This window comes from Podarcis pityusensis (assembly GCF_964106645.2).
Source record: "Podarcis pityusensis genome assembly, chromosome: 10".
Lineage (NCBI taxonomy): Eukaryota > Metazoa > Chordata > Lepidosauria > Squamata > Lacertidae > Podarcis > Podarcis pityusensis.
Genome location: NC_138035.1, coordinates 34,709,960 through 34,728,863, shown reverse-complemented (window position 1 = coordinate 34,728,863; position 18,904 = coordinate 34,709,960). Strand labels below are relative to the sequence as shown.

The following is an 18,904-nucleotide window of genomic DNA, read 5'->3' as shown; positions in this document are numbered from 1 at the left end:
GAAGAATAGTTGATATGTCAGTTAATATTGAGAAGCGTGTTTCCGATAGTATGAAGAATTCTAAATCTGCCATTCAAGTTGATATTATAAAGTAGTTGTGTTCTACATTATAAATCAAGCACTGCTAGTTGTTTCTTTTTGTTTTCCAGTATATTTCTTATGAATAAAAAAATTGGTGTGTCTATATTATTTTGACACATTGCAACTAAACATCAGTATACTGTTCTGTATTTCATTATATTACATGTCAAGGAAATTAATTTCAAGTAAAATCTTACTAAAGCTGAATTTTTGATGATAATGTATATCGTACCTGGGCTTCTAGTTTAACGGTAACCTCATTGGAGTCTGAACTGTCAGAACTGTAAAAGAAAAATAATTATGTTTATTTTCATTTACAAGAGTATGGATTTCTAGAATTTGTCTGCACAACAAATCAAGTATCTGCTCTGCAAACACATCTGGAAAGCATGGCACTGATTTCCTCAATAACAAGCTAGAAATAAAACAATTGTTAGAAGAGGTCCTTTTACCTGGAATCTCTGTCATTGACAGAGGCAGATAGATCACCCTTTTTCAGCATTTCCTCCAGTTCATTCAGGCACTCGTTATACTAAGGAAAAACACACACTGTTAACAATAAAATTTACTGCCTCACTACTTCCAAATAATAATAAATACTTTGACTGTATTCCTTTAAGTACATAATTGCTGCAGATATTGCTGCAAGAAATAATGTTTATTTGCATTACCTTACTCTTCTTTTTATTACAGAAGTCCAACAGTGAGCCACAGAAATGGTGTCCTATGGATTCTAGATCCTTGGTACTAAAGTGGGTACCATGTCTACTGCCTGGAAAAGGGGGGGGGGAACCAGTCACCAGTGAAGAAATAATTGTCCTATTCAATATCAGCAATTATTTTAATTCCACTGATGGAATTCCACATTTTAATTTGGACTGCTACCAACCCAATAACACTTTTTTGTTAGCAAAACATTTTATATTTATTTTAAATCTTTTACTTTCAAAAGATCATCAAATGGCTTTTCACATTCCATATTCCAAAACTTCTTCCCATAGCTCCTTTTGAGAACCTCCATTCCTTTGCCTTTCCAATTATACCCTTTGCTTTCCAATTATAACCTTCAGCTACCTTTTTTAAAATAGCCCAATCTACAGATAAACCAAACAAGTACACTTCTGCCTTAGCTCCACTGCAGATTAGTCTGCCTCACATTCACACTTTTCCCCATTATTTTCTACCATCTCCCAAAGTGTTTATCTGCCATCTAAGGTTGACAGTAGGATGCAAATTAACACCAATAATTTCCACGCAAAACTATATAAAATATTGCTATTTCTTGTTAAATAGTCTTAGTCTGATTCCTTCACCAAGGACACATCTACAGTATAAGGTAGATAAATATTTGATAGCAGTTCAACAACCACAGCTTCAAAGTTGTGAAAGTGTGAGAATTCTGTGTTAGAGATTCCTACCTACCCAACTTCAAAGAACTACAATACCCAAAGACGAAATCACTGTTAAACTGTAAATACAGCTTAACGGACTTTCAGGTAAGCATAAACTCAGTTTTAAACTCATTAGCCAAAATCCCACCCTTCTGTAGTCATTTACTCCCTGTAATTGTTACATTTGGTACCCACAACCACTATTTCTTGGGCCAAATGCAATTTTAATATACACCTATAACATTAACGTTTCAACATGTCTTCCTATGTAGTATTTATCTGTCAAACACAATAAGCTCACATTATCTCTTAAAAAATCTGCAGCTACAAGACATGAGACGTCTTTGAATGCTTTAAATATAGATTCTAGAGAAAAACTGTATTTGCCTTACCCAATTTAGACCCACAGAAAGTAACTTCTAAGGTATAGCTGTTGCTGATGCCCATCTTCCACATCACTATTCGACCTGTCCCTTCTCTAGCTTTTTGTATCTTGAAATTGCAATCTTGGAACGAGAACTTAACAAAGAGAGAAGTGGAATTACTACTGCACTTTTGCAACGAGGCCAAAACTATACAGCTGTGCCCAGAAATGGCCTCCCTGTGCCACAGTCTTCCTCAACACATAGTTTGGTTTACTGGTGATGTCATGTTGTCAAGTCATTCATGTCCCCTTACCCACTGTGCATTATAGGCTGTTACAGATGTGGGGTAGAGGGCAGGGGCAGAAGGAAATGCATGATATAATAACTTCATGTCATGGTGCATGCTCCTAAAGGGACTCACTAAGGAAACTCCTAGTATGTTTAACAACTATCGCAATATAATCCCTTATTTTTAAAGCACAAACTTCTTACAATGTTTAGATCATTGAAACTGTCAAGTGATTTAGCAATTTTTTAATGTACTGAAAGAAATGATTTCTTACATATTAATGTTAAATGTCAGCTTACTTTATCGGGACAACGTTTGCTCATAATGAGAGGGAAAACGCGCTGATGTAAGCCTGCCCCTTCTTCTTGATGATCTCGTTTTTCACAGCCATACATGAAGACATTCTCTTTTCTGCTATGACCATGAAGGTCACAATATAGGAGAACCTTGCGCTCTCCCATCATTCTGTAACAAGGTAGAAAGTTAAATAAGAGCAGCTTTGGTTTCTGCAATTGATTTTTTGAGTTATGATAGCAATTGTAGGAAATCTCTTAAACGTATTAAAGATGATCATTGCTTGACGGATTGTTTTTCTACTGGAACAACCTGCACTGGGGCATTGGTTAGCTGCATTAGTGTCAGGGGAGCTTTTCCCTTGAGTCCAATAAGAGCTGAGTTGCACCTATTAGGCCATCACTGCCTTTCCAATGACAGATACTAAATGCACAATATGAAAATGCTTTTTCCATTGCAGCCGACACGTGACAAATGTTTAAAAAACAGAGCTATAACATAAGTTGCTGTCATTATGTGAAAAACACAGTTAACAGAAGATTAAAGAGCTTTGTTGAGGAAAATAGTCCCCTTTATTGGTATAGGGGAATTCCCTTCCTTCTCCAGAGGTTGGTCTTTCCAGTCTATGTTCATTAGAATGGAACACTGGTTACTTCACTGTGAATATTCCCTTCCAGTGGCTTTGCAGGAGTCTTCCATTGAAACAATGTGTTAAACCCATCACCAGAAAGGAAGGAAGGAAGGAAGGAAGGAAGGAAGGAAGGAAGGAGCATATGAATAAGTTAGAATTATACAGCCAATTCCTCAGCCCCTCTCAAGTTCCAAACATTGTTGAAAGACAGAGAAAAAGAGAGAGTGTGCGACTGAAGGAACAAACAAACACACATACATACAGAAAGGAAAGAAAAACACCTCTGAAAAAGGCATGGTTTAAACTGGAAGGACCAAACCCCCAAAGACTAAGATGATTTATTTTTATTTCATTTTACATTTAATAAAATGTTTGTTCTGCTTTATCATAATAAAACCTCAAAGAAGGTTACTTTAAATAAAAATTATCAGTAAAAGACCATTAAAAATAGGTAATTTAAAACATTCAAAAACCAGTGATGACTGGTGCCATCTGTACTAAGCCAGGGTGGAGAAGGAGACCTCCTGCATGCCCACCAGAACCCACACACACAATGACTAACAAGTTTCATTTCCTGGTCAGTGTGTAGGAGGCCTTCAGGAAAATGCGACTTCCCAAAGCTAACTTCCAGATCTGAGCCCAAAACAGATGGTCCAAATTAAGATCCAGACAAACCTGCCGTTAAACCCTCAACTCAAAAACCACCTTGACTGCAGTTTGGTTTTTTCCCAGGGAAGTAGGTAGAGTGAAAACAAACATAAGAAAAAGAAACTCAGACTTCCTGATGGGCTCTCATGTTCTGGACTGATGCCAGATCCCATGCAGCAAGAGAGGTCAGGAGTTGTAAGATCACTGATAGCTCTATGTACAAATTAAATATTTGAAACACACAGGGCTCGTTTCCCCTATCCCCTCAGAGCATTTCTATACATATAAGAGCATAAGAATAGCCTGCTAGATCAGGCCAATGGCCCATCTAGTCCAGCATCTTGTTTTCACAGCGGCCAAACCAGATGCCCGTGGGAAACCAGTGAGCAGAAGTGGCTTTTCCTGATGAAGCCATGAAGGATAGACAGCCAAACCAGAGAAAGAGAGCAGCTAAATTAGTCTTTTCTTTTTTAAAACACACAGTGGGAAACAGGTGAAAACAAAAAAAGGAACGAGCTAAAGTTCAGCAAATAGAGAAAAAGCTAATAATTACAAGATAAAATGTCTTGAATAGAATTCTAGCTGAAGGAAGCTGAAGGAATACTCTATCCTAGGCTGGGCAGGGAAAGGAAGTGGGGATGGGCTTGAGAAGCTGCTGGTGGTTTTATAATTCTAAGTTTATCACATGTCCATGCCTGTCCTCAGCAGCAGGGAGTGCTAACTCATGATTTTCCTGGAGGCCTTCTACATGCCAATCAGGGAAAGTATTAAAACAACATTTAGATGTACCTAAAATTTCAACAAAATTTGAACAAAAAATAAGTTCAATGCAACAAGATGAATACACATTATGTATTAATTAATATTGGTATAATAATGAATAAAGAGTGGTGATACTGGACACAGAAGAGGGATGGTGTTACCTTTTTACCTTTTGATCATGCTGCGGGTACACCAGATGGGAGGGAATGATTCCTTGAGATCCGATTTATAGTTGCGGTTTAAGTCCCTGCCTGCTAAAGAGCAGCGGTAATTGCCTACAATCACACCATCGGGATTCAGCATTGGTACCACCTTAAAAACAAAAGTGTCCCGAAGCCACTGGGCATTATTTGAATCCCCCAGAATGTAATCCAGAAAGCCCTTCATCACCCAGGAACTATTCGTTTCACCTGGGTGCACCCTGGCAGTCAAAATCACCGCTGCCTTGCGTTTTTCCTCCTGAAAATCTTGCAAGGGGTTAGTGATGGTTAGAACATAGACTATGTTCCTAGCCAGGGAATGGCACAAGATGCGGATCTTGCAGAACTTGGACCGCCTTGGGTCTCCAGCAATGTTTGCTAGGTAGTCTTGCAGGTTACTGTAAGTGTAAGGATAGCAGTGGGCAAAATAGCAGGTATCCCTGTCATGCGGGAACTGGAATGTCCATGTCAGGGAAAAATACTGGCGCCCACCTTGGCCGAGATTGTTTTTATAATACTTGATTTCATCTCCTGTCCTTTGCCACCCCACCTTGTGGATCTTTGCTTCTGCTTCTGAATACAGCAACGGACGCATACCACGATTATACAAACTTGTTGGCTTGGTGAAGTTGACAATAGTGAAACGGTAGGGCATTCCTGCTTGGGTGTTGGTGACCTGGAAGTAGTACCACTGGGTGTGCTTATTTGTGTAGAGATCAGTGCGTAGTGTCAGCTGGTACTCAAAATCACTACTGGCATGGGAAAAGGAGAAAAGTATTTTAGTATAAAATATACTGTTGGGCATTCAGGCACAGTTATGAAACATGATATATGCTGCTCCTGTATCTCTCTTATTTCAAATGTATCTTTTTAAACCCAAATTTCTTTCACAAAAAATTGTTTATAGATTTTGTTGCCTATAATAAACTTATAAGGAACTTGTTCATGCACATATTTGTATTTTAAAAATAGTCCACATGATCCTTATGGTGAGCTTAGATCAAATTCTCAGATGTCTTGAATGAGCAGTTAAGTTACATTCTCTTATGTCTTTCAATATATATTGTATTTTACAATTATGTTCATTAGCTGTTTTATCTTACTGCTTTATTTTGATTCACATATGATTACATACCAATTCACACATTTGGAGCGTTTTTGTGGTCCTGACTGCCTATATTTTGTACAAGTGCTGGGTGGTCAGAAATTTGTCCTCTTTGTGTGATTCTGGGATTCCAATAAGCCAATACAAACTTTCCTGCAAGTGTATATGGATATCTGCATTTCAAGTTTTCTAAGCTATTAATCCAGGTCTGCCAAAACAAGAGTACAGATGATATCCATACTCAGTCTAAGTAGTCAACCTACTGATTTCAATGTGACTACTTCGAGTAATTACTTAGTTGGATATCACCCTTTAACACCAGAACAAATGCAGACAGAAACCAGCAACTATTGCAAATCAAAGGGAAATGGTGAGCAACCTACATTTTGACCACCTTTTGCAGATTGCCACTTTCAAATCGTGCTTCAAAGATCAAAGTATTGTCCCAGTCATCCCATGATTGAGGAAGCACCTGCTTTGAGGGGAAGCTCCCCCCTATTCGAGAATACATAAAGCTGGACTCTTTATCAGCTAGTGAGAGAAGCAAAATATACAATTATTATTCAGTTGTGAATTACTATTAGAAAAATATTCTGTGCGAGAAGGGAGGGGTCACTCAGAGACTACCCACTTGGTGGTGTCCTAGTGCCACTGCAGAATTGCCTGATTTCCCTTAGGAATTTCAAAACTAAAACTTTGTCAAGAAGCATTCAGCATCATATAGACAGCTGTTTAAAATGGTAGCTATTGGGTTTATATATCCAGCATCTGAATATAGCCTCTGTATATGGCATCCCTTTAAGCAAGTGTCACTGCCTTTGTTCACTCCTGCAGTGTTTTCTTAATGCTTACACTAACTTTCATATGTGTTATATAATAATATTTTTGCCTCAAAATATCAGCTACTGTCATGGGCCCCATGCCACCAAGTGGGATGGGGTAGTAATCGGTCAGATGAAAAGGCTGAGAAAGGGGTTGGGGAAAGCTCAAGCAATGATGTGGTGGGGGACCCTGACCTGGGGCTATCAGATGTTCCGGAAGGGGATGGGGAACCCCACCCTGCTTTCTGAGAGTTAAGGTTCCCACAATAATAGAGGAGCTGGCCAGTCAATGACTGGAGCCAACCAGATTGCAGGCCTGGACTCAAGTTCCATTGTCAAGAGCATGCCACTGACAGTACAAGTGCAAACAGATCCATCCCCACAGGAGCACATACCTGCAAGCTCAGTCTTCTTGCTTGGGAGGGAAACTACATGAATTATGAGCTCCGGAGTGGAAGGTGCACAACATGTGTTGGAACAATGTCTTCACTTATGTCTAACCATGTATCCTAGACTCTGTTGATGGGCCTTTTAACCTTGTAACCTGTATCTTGAGCTGATGCAGAGATTGTGTACAGAACTCTTTACTAAAGCTTTCGGGATTTCTGGAATGCAGAATTGAGGGCCAGAGCGAGGACAGTTACACTCATTATGTCAATGAATGTGAATTCTGCTGAATTCAGTAGGACTTGCTCCCATGTTAATCTCCCCCATTCAAAAAACCAGATCTGCATGCAGCTGCAGACTATACATGTGTGTAGCTTAAAACAAATGCACATTCACACTTAACTGTGTATTTGTATCTTCATTTTGATGCTCAGTGTAGCCCCAGATGGATAACTAAGTTTCTTATACATACAGAATGAGCCTTCTGTCATCAAGGGCCTCCAGAAAGTATATGCAACTAGTTGCCCATGACATTATCTTTAGGATAACAGCCTGTTAATTGTTCAGTAACAACCACTGTCTGCCATTATATTTCAACACGTGCATTTTGAGTGGTGTTTGTATTCTAAATAAATACTTGCAACTTTTAAAAAAATTGTAGATCTTGGTCTTTTGCTCTCCAGTTTCTCTTTTTCAGTAACTTCTAAGATAGTACTATGTATCTTTTTCTATTGAAAACCATTTAATATCACAAACATGGTTATGCTTCAAGTATTATGCACTCAGTAATGAAATGTGCTCAGACCTCCATCTGCTAGATACACCACAGCACCCTCTCCAGGGTCTGTGCAAAGAGGCTCTGTCTCCAGACATGTTGGACTGTATAGTGGCTCCGGCTGAGGGGGAACCCACTCTGGAAAAACAAAGCAAATAAATTAATATTTAATTATAGCTGTTAATTCAAAACACTCATTGAGTGTCATGCAACTAAAAATCATGAAATTAGCTTTATATTTATGCATTGTTAAACAGTAAGGAAGTGTTGCCTTAAAAATCCCTTTGTGGCTGGCTACTATTGATAAGATAAAAAGGTAAAGGGACCCCTAACCATGAGGTCCAGTCGTGGCCGACTCTGGGGTTGCAGCGCTCATCTCACTTTATTGCCCAAGGGAGCCGGCGTACAGCTTCCGGGTCATGTGGCCAGCATGACTAAGCCACTTCTGGCGAACCAGAGCAGCGCACAGAATCGCCGTTTACCTTCCCGCCGGAGCGATACCTATTTATCTACTTGCACTTTGACGTGCTTTCAAACTGCTAGGTTGGCAGGAGCAGGGGAGCTCACCCCATCGTGGGGATTCGAACCGCGACCTTCGGATCGGCAAGTCCTAGGCTCTATGGTTTAACCCACAGCGCCACCCACGTCCCTTATTGATAAGATACATTTAATCTATTTTTTAAATGGAAATGCTGATAGTCTGTCATCTCCTCTTTCATGATCAAGATGTAAATGCCATGGACAATACAGTAGAATCTTGATGAAACAAAAGAGATGCACACCCCAGAAGTTAACAAGATTCATTTGTAGCCTATGAGAAGAACCTTCAGCCTTGTCTATAACCAAATCATTACCTTGCACCACTGAAATCTGGACAGCTACTTGTTCTCTATTACATTATATACATAATTTGTATAGCAGATGCATGTATGTTGTCAACACAGTGGCTGTGATCCAAAGAAGCAATACGTACAAGTTTACATTTGCTATTGTTACTACAAGAGTTCCTCACTGCCAAAGAGACAACTCACAAGACAATTTAAAAACTGAACATCAGCATCTATTTTTGGCAATGGGCACTGTTGTGATGAAAATGTGAAACAAAACATCTGCTATATTTCTAGTTACAGGTAGGTAGCCGTGTTGGTCTGCCGTAGTCGAAACAAAATAAAAAAATTCCTTGCAGTAACACCTTAGAGACCAACTAAGTTTGTTATCGGTATGAGCTTTCGTGTGCATGCACACTTCTTCTTATTGTTGTTCATTATATTGCCCTTCATCTGAAGATCACAGGGTAGTTCATAACATAAAAATACAAAATGAGAACACAAAATACATAATAAAACAAAAACATTTACAAACCAATAATTCCCCTCTCACAGACACATTATTGTGTAAACACATTGTTGTATATTAATATGTATACATGCTTATTATTAATAATAAAATCACCATCTTCAGGATGCTTTACAAAGAATTGACCTCATTCTTTAATGAAAACAACCACTTAAAACAACCACTGATGTATGTGACTGGCTGGTCAAGTGTATTTCTTTAAATCCCAGATTCTATAGATATTATACTTTGCTTTAGTATACTGTACCTTTAGGAGGCCCGGAAATAAGAAAGGATCATTTTGTTCACATTATAGGAAACATTATTCAAGAATAAGAACTATACACTCTTCATGTGTCACAGGTACGGATTACTCTGATCTAGTTCACAGATTCATTATGTTCTATGAATACCTCAAGCATTTCCTCATGAAATTATTTTTCAAGAGCAGAAGGATGCTTTTTCCAGAAGGTGTCAGTATCAGACCACAAACTTTGGAACAAGAAAAAAAACTTGCACAAAAATGATTCAACTTGAAATCCCCACTGAAATAAATGAAGCTTCACCAAAGCAGACAGGATATGATAGACAATTACACATATGATCTTTTCATATGTGATAGACCTTAATTTCTTAAGACTATCTCTGTATCTTTATGATATTTCATTTTCATTTTGTAGCAGGCATTCAAAATTGTCCTATTATGGAAATACCAATGCTTTAAGTTAATACTTATGCCTTAAGTTAAAACATCTTCACATGTTGGATTATAAATGAACAGCAATCTGATCCTAACTGTTGCTGAGAGTTAACAGATGTCAGCTTATATGAAAAAATTACATTTGGTTTCTACTTACAGTTGGAAAATATGGTGCCAAAGAGCTAAAATTTGATGTGAGTACAAAATAATATTTATAGTTTTGGGAGCCTCAGCTTTATATTAGTTGCTAGCATATTTATACACATTTTAACCTATCTGGTAAATAACAGAACCTTTTGGCTAATGCAACCTTGTGGTAATAATGTATAGGAGCTAAAGTTATTTAGAAATCGAGCTGAAAGGGGCAACAGACAACAACATGGTATCCATCCATGATTACAAATAGTGACTTAATTAAGATTTTGGAGGGCCGTCTGTTATCAGTTACATAAGTACATGATTTTTAAGACAACTGATCTCCACTGATCATTTCTATGACAGAGTAAGGTTCAACTTAAAGCATAATTCCTATTACACAAATAATCCATTTGTATCATAATGCACTTATAAAAATAACCACTACTATCCAATTGGAAAACCAAGTGGAATTGAAAACGTAACATCAGATTAAGTTATTGTCATAACAATTCCCCAGCTTTTGTTAATTATCTTTAAAACAAGAATAAAGGCTGGGCTGGTATTGAGGTCAATTTAGGGTTGAGTAACTTACTTTTGTTAAAAGCTCGGAATTTTCACATTTGAGTTCTTGAGAAACTCATGAATGAGTACCATGCAGAACTGGGGATTTGATAATTTTTTAAAATGTGCAAATAAGGCCCATAACTTAATATCTTATGATCACTATCTGCCTCAGTTCCTCAGACATTTTCCTGAAAAAGATCAGAAGCACTAATCTGTGCCCTGCATATTTCATTGTGAAGTCAGATGCACCGGCTTCATTCTGCTGCTGTGAAATTTATGTATTCTCCTACCTTTAAAATCTCCTCTCATTCAACATACTGACTCCTATCTGATTTCTTGCTTCCAATGTATTTAATTTTTGCTCTTAATGTTTTTAGCCATGTGCTCCTCCAGTTCTACATCTCCTTTTGCATTTGTTCTACATCCCACACTTGCATTTCAGTAACTTCTCAATAACAGTAGACCTTCTAGCTTAGCTTCTTTTGTTGACGTATTAAATAACCCACAAGTGTTCTGAAGAGGGTTGACCCAGTTGACTTTTCTTTAAAAAGTAGGCAATTTGTATAAAAAAGGGAGATCGTAAATAAGTTTTGAAGTCAAATGTTACTGCACTGCAGACTTTATTGGCAACTATCCAGTGGAAACAGGATGCTGAACTAGATATATCTTTGGTCTGAACCATCAGGGCTCTTCTATTATTAAACATTACAGTTGGATCCTATGCATGTAGTCTCAATCCTATTCTCATTCAACTAATGAAACTAAAGGGTGGAATGATACTGTTAATTAAGGGGGGGGGGCTTTCTTTATATGAAAGTTAAGGGCACATTCATTTATAAGGCTATTTAGGTTCTGTCGTCCTTTCCTTTTAACATTCAAAATAATACTGTATGTATTCCACACTTTCTTCAATATAAGAACTGACTGCAGCAAGGATTATAAAATGCTTTACTATAGAAATTATAATTTAGGAAAATGTTGCTTTAATAACTAGCTTCAAAACTATCACATCAGAACACACTTTTAATATCATTTACCAATATGCTCAATTTTCTCTCTGATAACTTCATACTCATGGGGCCAGCGTACTAGATTCAGGTGTCCAGCTGCAGGAGACAGGCCATATAAATCTCGTGGTTCACGAAGCCGTGGCACCCATTTCCCCGAGTTATATTCCAATAAAATCTGTGTGGTCCGTGGCAAAAGTTGATCATAAAAAGAATCTATAAGATTAGGGGAGGGGGAGAGAAGGCATTTTCTCATTTTGCCTTGGATAACTTAAATTAGACAGCCAAGTTGTCTGATACAATTGAAAAGAATAATCTCATCTGCCTATCTGACATGATTCATGTACTGTATATATATATATTTTTTTACTGTATGTATGAATTGCCTTTCCTCCAAAAGGAGCCCAGGGTTTCTATCTTATAGAACATGAAGAAGCAACAATAAAGCAAGCATATACAAATAACCGCAAACAAGCTATAAAATAACAAGATCATTAAAACACAAAGTTCATTTGCAGCTGCTGGGCATTAAAAACAACAAAATATCAATCTGTATAAGAACACAACATTGCAAAAGTAGCAACTGTGTTTTTATAGTAATTTATAAACTGGTCCAGGGCTCCCTTATCAAATTTGTTTAAGGAAGAAAATGCAGAATTTGCTTTCAAAATACTTGGGTGTGTGGTTTTGTTCTGTTTTGCAACTGCTATTATTTCTTCATTTCTATTAGCACATACCCTTTTTAGGGTGGCTACTTTATGCCTCCAGCTTCAAGGAACTCTCCTCATGCCATCATCACATCACAGACTTGTGTGTGATCTACTTGCACACAACCGCACACACACAGCGCCAGCAACCCAGCAGTGTGGAAAGAACTAGAAAGACTTTCTGGCTCATGAGGAGACCTTCCCCAGAACCCAAAGATGACACCCTCATCAGGCTCTGGAGAGGGTCTCATCGCAAGCCATGAAGACTCTCCAGGGGGCTTCCACTTATGCACATTTCACTGCATAAGTGGGGAGTCGCCTGTACAGATCACAAAAAGATTATTGCCACATATAAATATTGATATTATTTCACTACTAGATTTTGACAGCGAGTTATCCTCATGTCTGACACTAAACATGATTTCTTTAGACTTTATTTGCAACACTATGCATGCCAGAACTTTGCTGTGTTCCACCTAGCCGCTAATTCTTCTCTACTCTTACCCAAATGCATTTCAATTCACTAGTTTGACAATGAACAACAATATTCAGACCTGCATAAAAGGCACACCGCTCAAGATCTTCTGTTAAAAATGGGTTAAAGGGATCTTCGTCCTAAAAAAACAACAGAAAAATACAACAGAAAGTAAGGTCACGTGTTTCTTGCACACAGAAAGTGGACAAAAATATCTGAAATGGGACACTGTGCACTCAATAACAGAGACCATTATGATTCTAAATAAAGAAATAATTGAACTGTTTATTTTTGCTAACTTTGTACTACAGTGCAAATGAAATCAAGAGGGTATCATCATGAAAGAGAACAGATTGCAGGCTTTAAAATATGAAAAATAGACACGCCATTAGAGACCTTAAATAAACAGTTTAATAAACAGTATAGCAAGAATTGTTGGATTGTGAGCAAAGATGTAAGTAATGCCTCCCTTGTAAGTCAGATAAATGAGTTGGTTTCCCCCCAACACCAAAGTCTGTATAGACTTCTAAACTTCTGCTGAATCTGTTGTGCATGAGTCCAATGAATTATGTTAACTGCTCATTGCATAATATCCTGCTGTAAATCTGGAAACATGTGAGAAGATTAATAGGGCCAGAATGATTATAAATGCTCCTTAGTAGTCAGTGGTGAAAATCAATACTTGGAATGAAGTACATGGTTTCCCTTCTCTCTATTTTATCTTTACAACAACACTGTGAGGTACATTAGGTTGAGAGACTGGCCCAAGGCCACCCATGGCTACATCGGAATTTGAACCCTGGTCTTCTAGGTTTAACATTTTAACCACCACAGCACACCAGCTAGACCATGTTTCCTCTGGCATGCACAGAAATAAGATATTCCCATTCAGGGATGGAAAACTAAATTTTCTTTAACGAATAAAACATTACAAGAAATAGATAATATCTTCTAGAATAATGTATAAAACCGAAGACTGAGCATACCGAATTGTAATCATCACTGGTTATTTGTTCTATGTGCTGCTTGTCCTTATCTGAATCTTCGGACATAATCTCCTGAAACCAGGCCTTTTTTTTTTCCTCCACAGACTGTAAAACACATAAAAATCAACTGTTTGAACTCTATGGCAACTTTGACTGCAGCTCTTGTCACAAACAAAAAGGAGGCATTAGAACCCCAGAATCCTGTGGGTTTTTTAGGTGTTTCATGGCACCAATCACTTTGACTAAGAAGTATTTGTTATATAATGAAATAACCCTTTTCCAACTCAGAGGCATTTTTCCATTTTAAGCATAGGATGTGTGAGTTCTATTACTGCCCTATGTATCACCTAATAGGTTTATAAGTGAACAAAGCATAAATCTCCAGATAATCTGTTTATTATAATTTCGCTATGCACAGTTACAATTATAATTTGCTCTTGCTTTTTGATGCTATGTAGGATGTGTATCAAAAACAACTCAGGCCTTCTTGGATGGCACAAGAGCCCCTGAGCGTGGCTGCCCACCAACTACACAGATTCTGAGAAATTGATGAAAACATCACTACTATACATCTTCCTGGCGAAGCTTATCCTTGATCAACCCATATAGTGAGGTAGTTGTTTCCATTGTCAGTCATTTTGACACAAGTAACGTTGCTGCAGGCAGCCAAAAATAAGCAGACTCAAGAGCAATGTTCCACATAGAAGATGCTGCTGATTGCTTTGGAATTATTATAATCGGGACTTTGATTCTGAAATCTTCATTCTCCCATTTAATCTTTTCTGCAGATTCCCAAAAAATAACTGTGGGTAGCCACTGATACAGATAAACAGCTTCTAATTCCCAGAGGGATAAATGTGTTAAGTCTCTTCCACCAAAGCCAACCAATAGTTTAGTGGCACTTTAAAGACTTACAAATTTATTATGGTATAACCTATTGGACTAGAGTCCATGTTATTGCCACAAAAATGTAGTGAGGATAAGACTTCAAATCATTGCTGGTCTTTCATGATGAAACACTGCATCATTATTTACCATAAGAGAGAAAAATCACAGAATGGACCTTCTTCCCATCCTTTTGGAAAGCTCAGTGGTACAGCATCTGCCTTATATGCAAAAGATTACAGGCATCGCCTTAAGAATGGGAAATGCTCCATCTGAAATCCTGAAGAGACACTGTCAATCAGTGTATAGATAATATTAAGCTAGAATAGATGTGCCAACAATCTGACTCGGTATAAGGCAGTTTCCTACAGTCCTATGTCAGCTTTCTCAGATTTTTTTTCTTTTTTAAAATAATCTTTATTAATTTCCCACATAGACATATATACATAAATAACAAATCATACAAAGCAAAAGCAATACAAATAAAGAAAAAAAAAATAAAGTAAAAGAAAAAAATACAGTATATTACAATTAAATAACAGGTTAAAATGTAAAACTTCCAATAATTTTCATTATACTGCTTATACAGTATTGTCTATATTTTCTTGCACAGATTTATGTTATTTCATTATATATATATATATATATATATATATATATATATATGTAATCCGATATGGTATCTAATACACTTTTTGCTTACAAGTATCAATCTAGTTCTGTAAGTATCTTGTTGTTTGTACAATGCAATTTTAGTTATTCTTTGAATATTTTCCATTCTCCGTACACCTTCTGGTTTGACACTCCTCTGATTCTTCCCGTCAGTTTTGCTAGTTGCAGGTATTCTATCATAAGTCTGCCACTTTGTAATCATTGGTAGGATTTCATTTTTCCAGTTTCTTACCACTATTATTCTGGCTGCTGTGATTGCATACATAAACAATGGTCTTATATATTTTTAGAATTCCATTGGTAGTATACCTAATAGGAAGATTTCTGGTCTTTTTTCAAATGTAAATTTGAATAGTTTTTTACGTTCACTATAGATGTTATTTCAAAATTCACGGATAACTACACAGTTCCACTAGATATGAAAATATGACCCTATGTCCTTTTTGCATCTCCAGCATGTTGGCGACCTGCCTTTATACATTTTAGCGAGTTTTAAAGGGGTGTGGTGCCATCTGTATAGCATCTTCATAGTGTTTTCCCTATGGTGCCATGAATTTAATATCTGTCCTCCATAATCTTTCCCATTGTTCCATGTAGATATTGTATACAAGGTCCTGCGCCCACCTTACCATTACTACTTTAACTTGTTCCTCTTTTACTTCCCATTCTAATAGTCGTAAATTCGTGAAATGTGTTTTCCTTTATTGTGAGTTAACTCTTTTTCAAATTTGGATATTTCTTTTGCAAGACCTTCTTTCTTATCTATGCACAATCTTTGATTTAACTGAAAATCAATCTGACAGGTGGTTTTTGATTTCATCATATTTCTTCAAAGTTGGCTCATCTTTATCCACTTCTACTAATAATCGGTACGTGGGCCACTCTCCTTTCATATTCCTCCTGCTATGGCTTCTGCGGGTGAGGTCCCAGATTTCACAGACGTAAGCCACTCATTTTCAATGTTGAAAGCAAAGGTCTTGAATAATGCTAAGGGAACATCAACAATACACTGGGCTTATGTAGGACAATGAAGAGAGGGAAATGTTGCTTTCACTGTGCATATCAACTGCACAAATTCTGTCAAAGACAAAGAGTCATCTGTGCCCTCTGCCAGGCAGTTTATGTGTGGAGTGGAGAGCCATTACTGATGAAGCAACATAATTTTTTGTCAGCGTGAGCCAAAAGCAGTGTGACATGTTATGAAGATACAGTGAATTACTTCTCTATAAGTTTTGAATTCTAGTTGTTAACTGATTCTACTCATGAGCTGATTATTGACAATACCTATTGATCTATTTCTGCAAAACAATAGTATGTGTCTGATGCTTCCTTCTCTGCTTACTGGCAGATTATGGACAACCCAGTATGTGGTTTTGCTGTGTGTTAAGATTTATTTTCCTCAGCAATGTAGGAAATGTATCACTTTGAAAATCAAACATTTTGCTGAGATGTATCATCTTCACAGCCTCCCTGACCAGAATGAAAAGGGGCAATAAAGCTTGCCTATCCTTGTGCCCTGTCTGTATAAGACAGAGCTATTAAAAATGGGAAACAATTTCCGATCCCCCAGAACCCACTTGAGGAAATCATAACAGCTGTAAAAACAAAGGATGGGAAAAAGGAAAAGAAATATTAACAGACAGCAAGAACCTATGTTGCTCTTAATCTGCCAATAAGCAATCAAGGAGCACCACAAACACTTTCTTGTTTTGCTAGGCAAAAGTAAATCAATAGTGTTGCCAATAAAGGTCACATTTGACAAGGATGACTGTAAAAGCAAAGGATGAAGAGTTTCAGCCCACACTCATTCTGTGCACTTATTATTTATTCAGCTACAACCAGGTATCACTTAAATTATTCAGCTACAACCAGGTACCATTCAAAATTTCAAAGTGAGGGACACTTCTAGAGTTTTGGCCTTTATTTCAGAGTACTGTACTGTAGAAAAGAAATATTCTGGAATGAGAGGCATATTCTAGGAAGAACTTAAGCAATCACAGTTTTTCTCAGCCCTCAGGCTGTAAGACAGTCAGCATTCCCATTAAAATGCTATTTCAGACATTTGATAAAGGTTCAACAGTTGTTTTCGGATAAGGAGGAATGCATGGAGGCAAACTAGCATACTGACAAGTCCCGTGCATGGGGAGAAAGCTGGACCTCGCCTCAAATGCACTATGTAAGCATCTCCAGCACCCCAAATGTGACAGTGTGCACACAAACACATACACAAAGCCGTGTTTGGGAACTATAGGCCCAGGGGCCAATACTGGTCCTCCAGGTCTATAAACTCTCCCCAGGCCCTGCTTTACAACCTCAGCATATTTGCCTGTCTGGATGGATGATGGAAAGGCCTCTGGCCCCACCAACCACTTGGATATGGCCCTTGGAAAGTGATTGTGGCCCCTGGAATGTTTTTCCCACCTCCAGCCCCAGTGCAAAGGTTTGCCCAGTGGTATCATCTGGGGAATTAATTCCAGGGCACTATTTAACAGAATAAGAAGCACCCCCAAATACAGCAGTACTGTACTGGATAACCATATTTTGAAGTTAGTAAAGTAATAATACGCTTTATCAACTCCCCCCCCCCCCACCATTATAGCCAGAAACTAAAATTATTTAACCGCCCCACTGAGTTTACCCTGAACTGCCAAGCTTGGGCACTTGCAAACGAGGGCTTAATACTGAAAATGAGGTATAGCAAACAGGTTGACAACAAGTTGTTTAAAAACAAAGGACGCACAGGATTTTCCTCAGGGGAAAAAAGTAGGCCTGGATTAAATGGGAAGGAATCACAGGCTGACATTTTGATGCCAACGACGTCATGTGGATGCTGCAAAAGAGAATCAAAAAAACAAACAAACGGCGGGTATGAGGAGCACCTATCCCATTATAAACACCAGCACCCTGCCAGAGCAACAAGGCTCGGTAAATGTCACAAACATACGTGTCAGGAGCCAAGAGGCACTTATTCCCACGTTCCTGGAGAGCTGCACCTGGTCTCCCCCCCCCCCCATTTCTGCCTACCCGCCTTTCAGTGCCACAGACGCCCTTCCGTTGCCCGCACACCATTCATGCCCGCTCCTCCCTCACCTTTGAATTAACGTGTGAATGCTGATTCCCGGGTTCGGGGGTGGGGTGGGGAGGAGCCGGGAAGTCCCTAACCCCGCATGGCTAAACCTCAACCCCGCCCTTGGCGGAAAAGCCCAGCCGCCAAGTCAAAGCGCAGCGCAGCGAGGGCGTGGCCTCGGCAGCCTCTTCGGGCCAGTGATGGCGGCGGGGCTGCTGCTCCGAGCGGAGGAGGCCGAGAAAAGACGTTGCCACGGCAACCGCGAACCGCTCTGTTTCTGGGTGGAACTGTGGCCGGTTCCGCGTTCTCCCCGTCGCCGAGAGCAGCTCCTCCGGGGCTGCTGGTCCCACCATCCCCTTCCTCTATTTAGATCTGCTATCTGACAGCCTCCCCGTTCCTATCACGGTCGTGTGAGTGGAAGAAACTCAACAGGTGAGGTTCCGCCAGCTCTGCGGAAAAGCCCCACCTGTTGGATTTCTCTCCCTTTCGTTCAAGGTGCAGGAACCTCACAAGGGAATGGATGAAATGTCAGGGAAGCACTATGGACTATGCCGAGATGGCAAAACTGACGGGAAAACTCAGAAACCAAGAGGACAATTTTTTAAATAAAAGAATGGGA

At 38.7% G+C, this 18,904-nt stretch overlaps 1 protein-coding gene across 2 annotated transcripts in view; it reads right to left on the bottom strand.

Annotated features, from left to right (window-relative positions):
- Positions 1 to 18,520, bottom strand: part of AGBL3 (AGBL carboxypeptidase 3) — a 37,509-nt gene extending 18,989 nt beyond the window's left edge. Inside the window, exons 1-12 of one of the 2 annotated variants that reach the window (XM_080972088.1) lie at positions 18,309 to 18,520; positions 13,662 to 13,766; positions 12,755 to 12,815; positions 11,524 to 11,709; positions 7,780 to 7,887; positions 6,150 to 6,297; positions 4,631 to 5,413; positions 2,426 to 2,591; positions 1,865 to 1,991; positions 753 to 853; positions 534 to 613; positions 314 to 362 (exon numbers count right to left, since the gene is read on the bottom strand). In XM_080972088.1, coding sequence (XP_080828214.1) covers positions 314 to 362; positions 534 to 613; positions 753 to 853; positions 1,865 to 1,991; positions 2,426 to 2,591; positions 4,631 to 5,413; positions 6,150 to 6,297; positions 7,780 to 7,887; positions 11,524 to 11,709; positions 12,755 to 12,815; positions 13,662 to 13,727 — 1,875 coding nt within the window. In that variant the 5' untranslated portion in view covers positions 13,728 to 13,766; positions 18,309 to 18,520. Of the gene's footprint in view, positions 1 to 313; positions 363 to 533; positions 614 to 752; positions 854 to 1,864; positions 1,992 to 2,425; positions 2,592 to 4,630; positions 5,414 to 6,149; positions 6,298 to 7,779; positions 7,888 to 11,523; positions 11,710 to 12,754; positions 12,816 to 13,661; positions 13,767 to 18,308 lie in introns of those variants that run through there. The other variant, XM_080972089.1, reaches the window with a different exon arrangement.
- Positions 18,521 to 18,904: the final 384 nt, after the last annotated feature.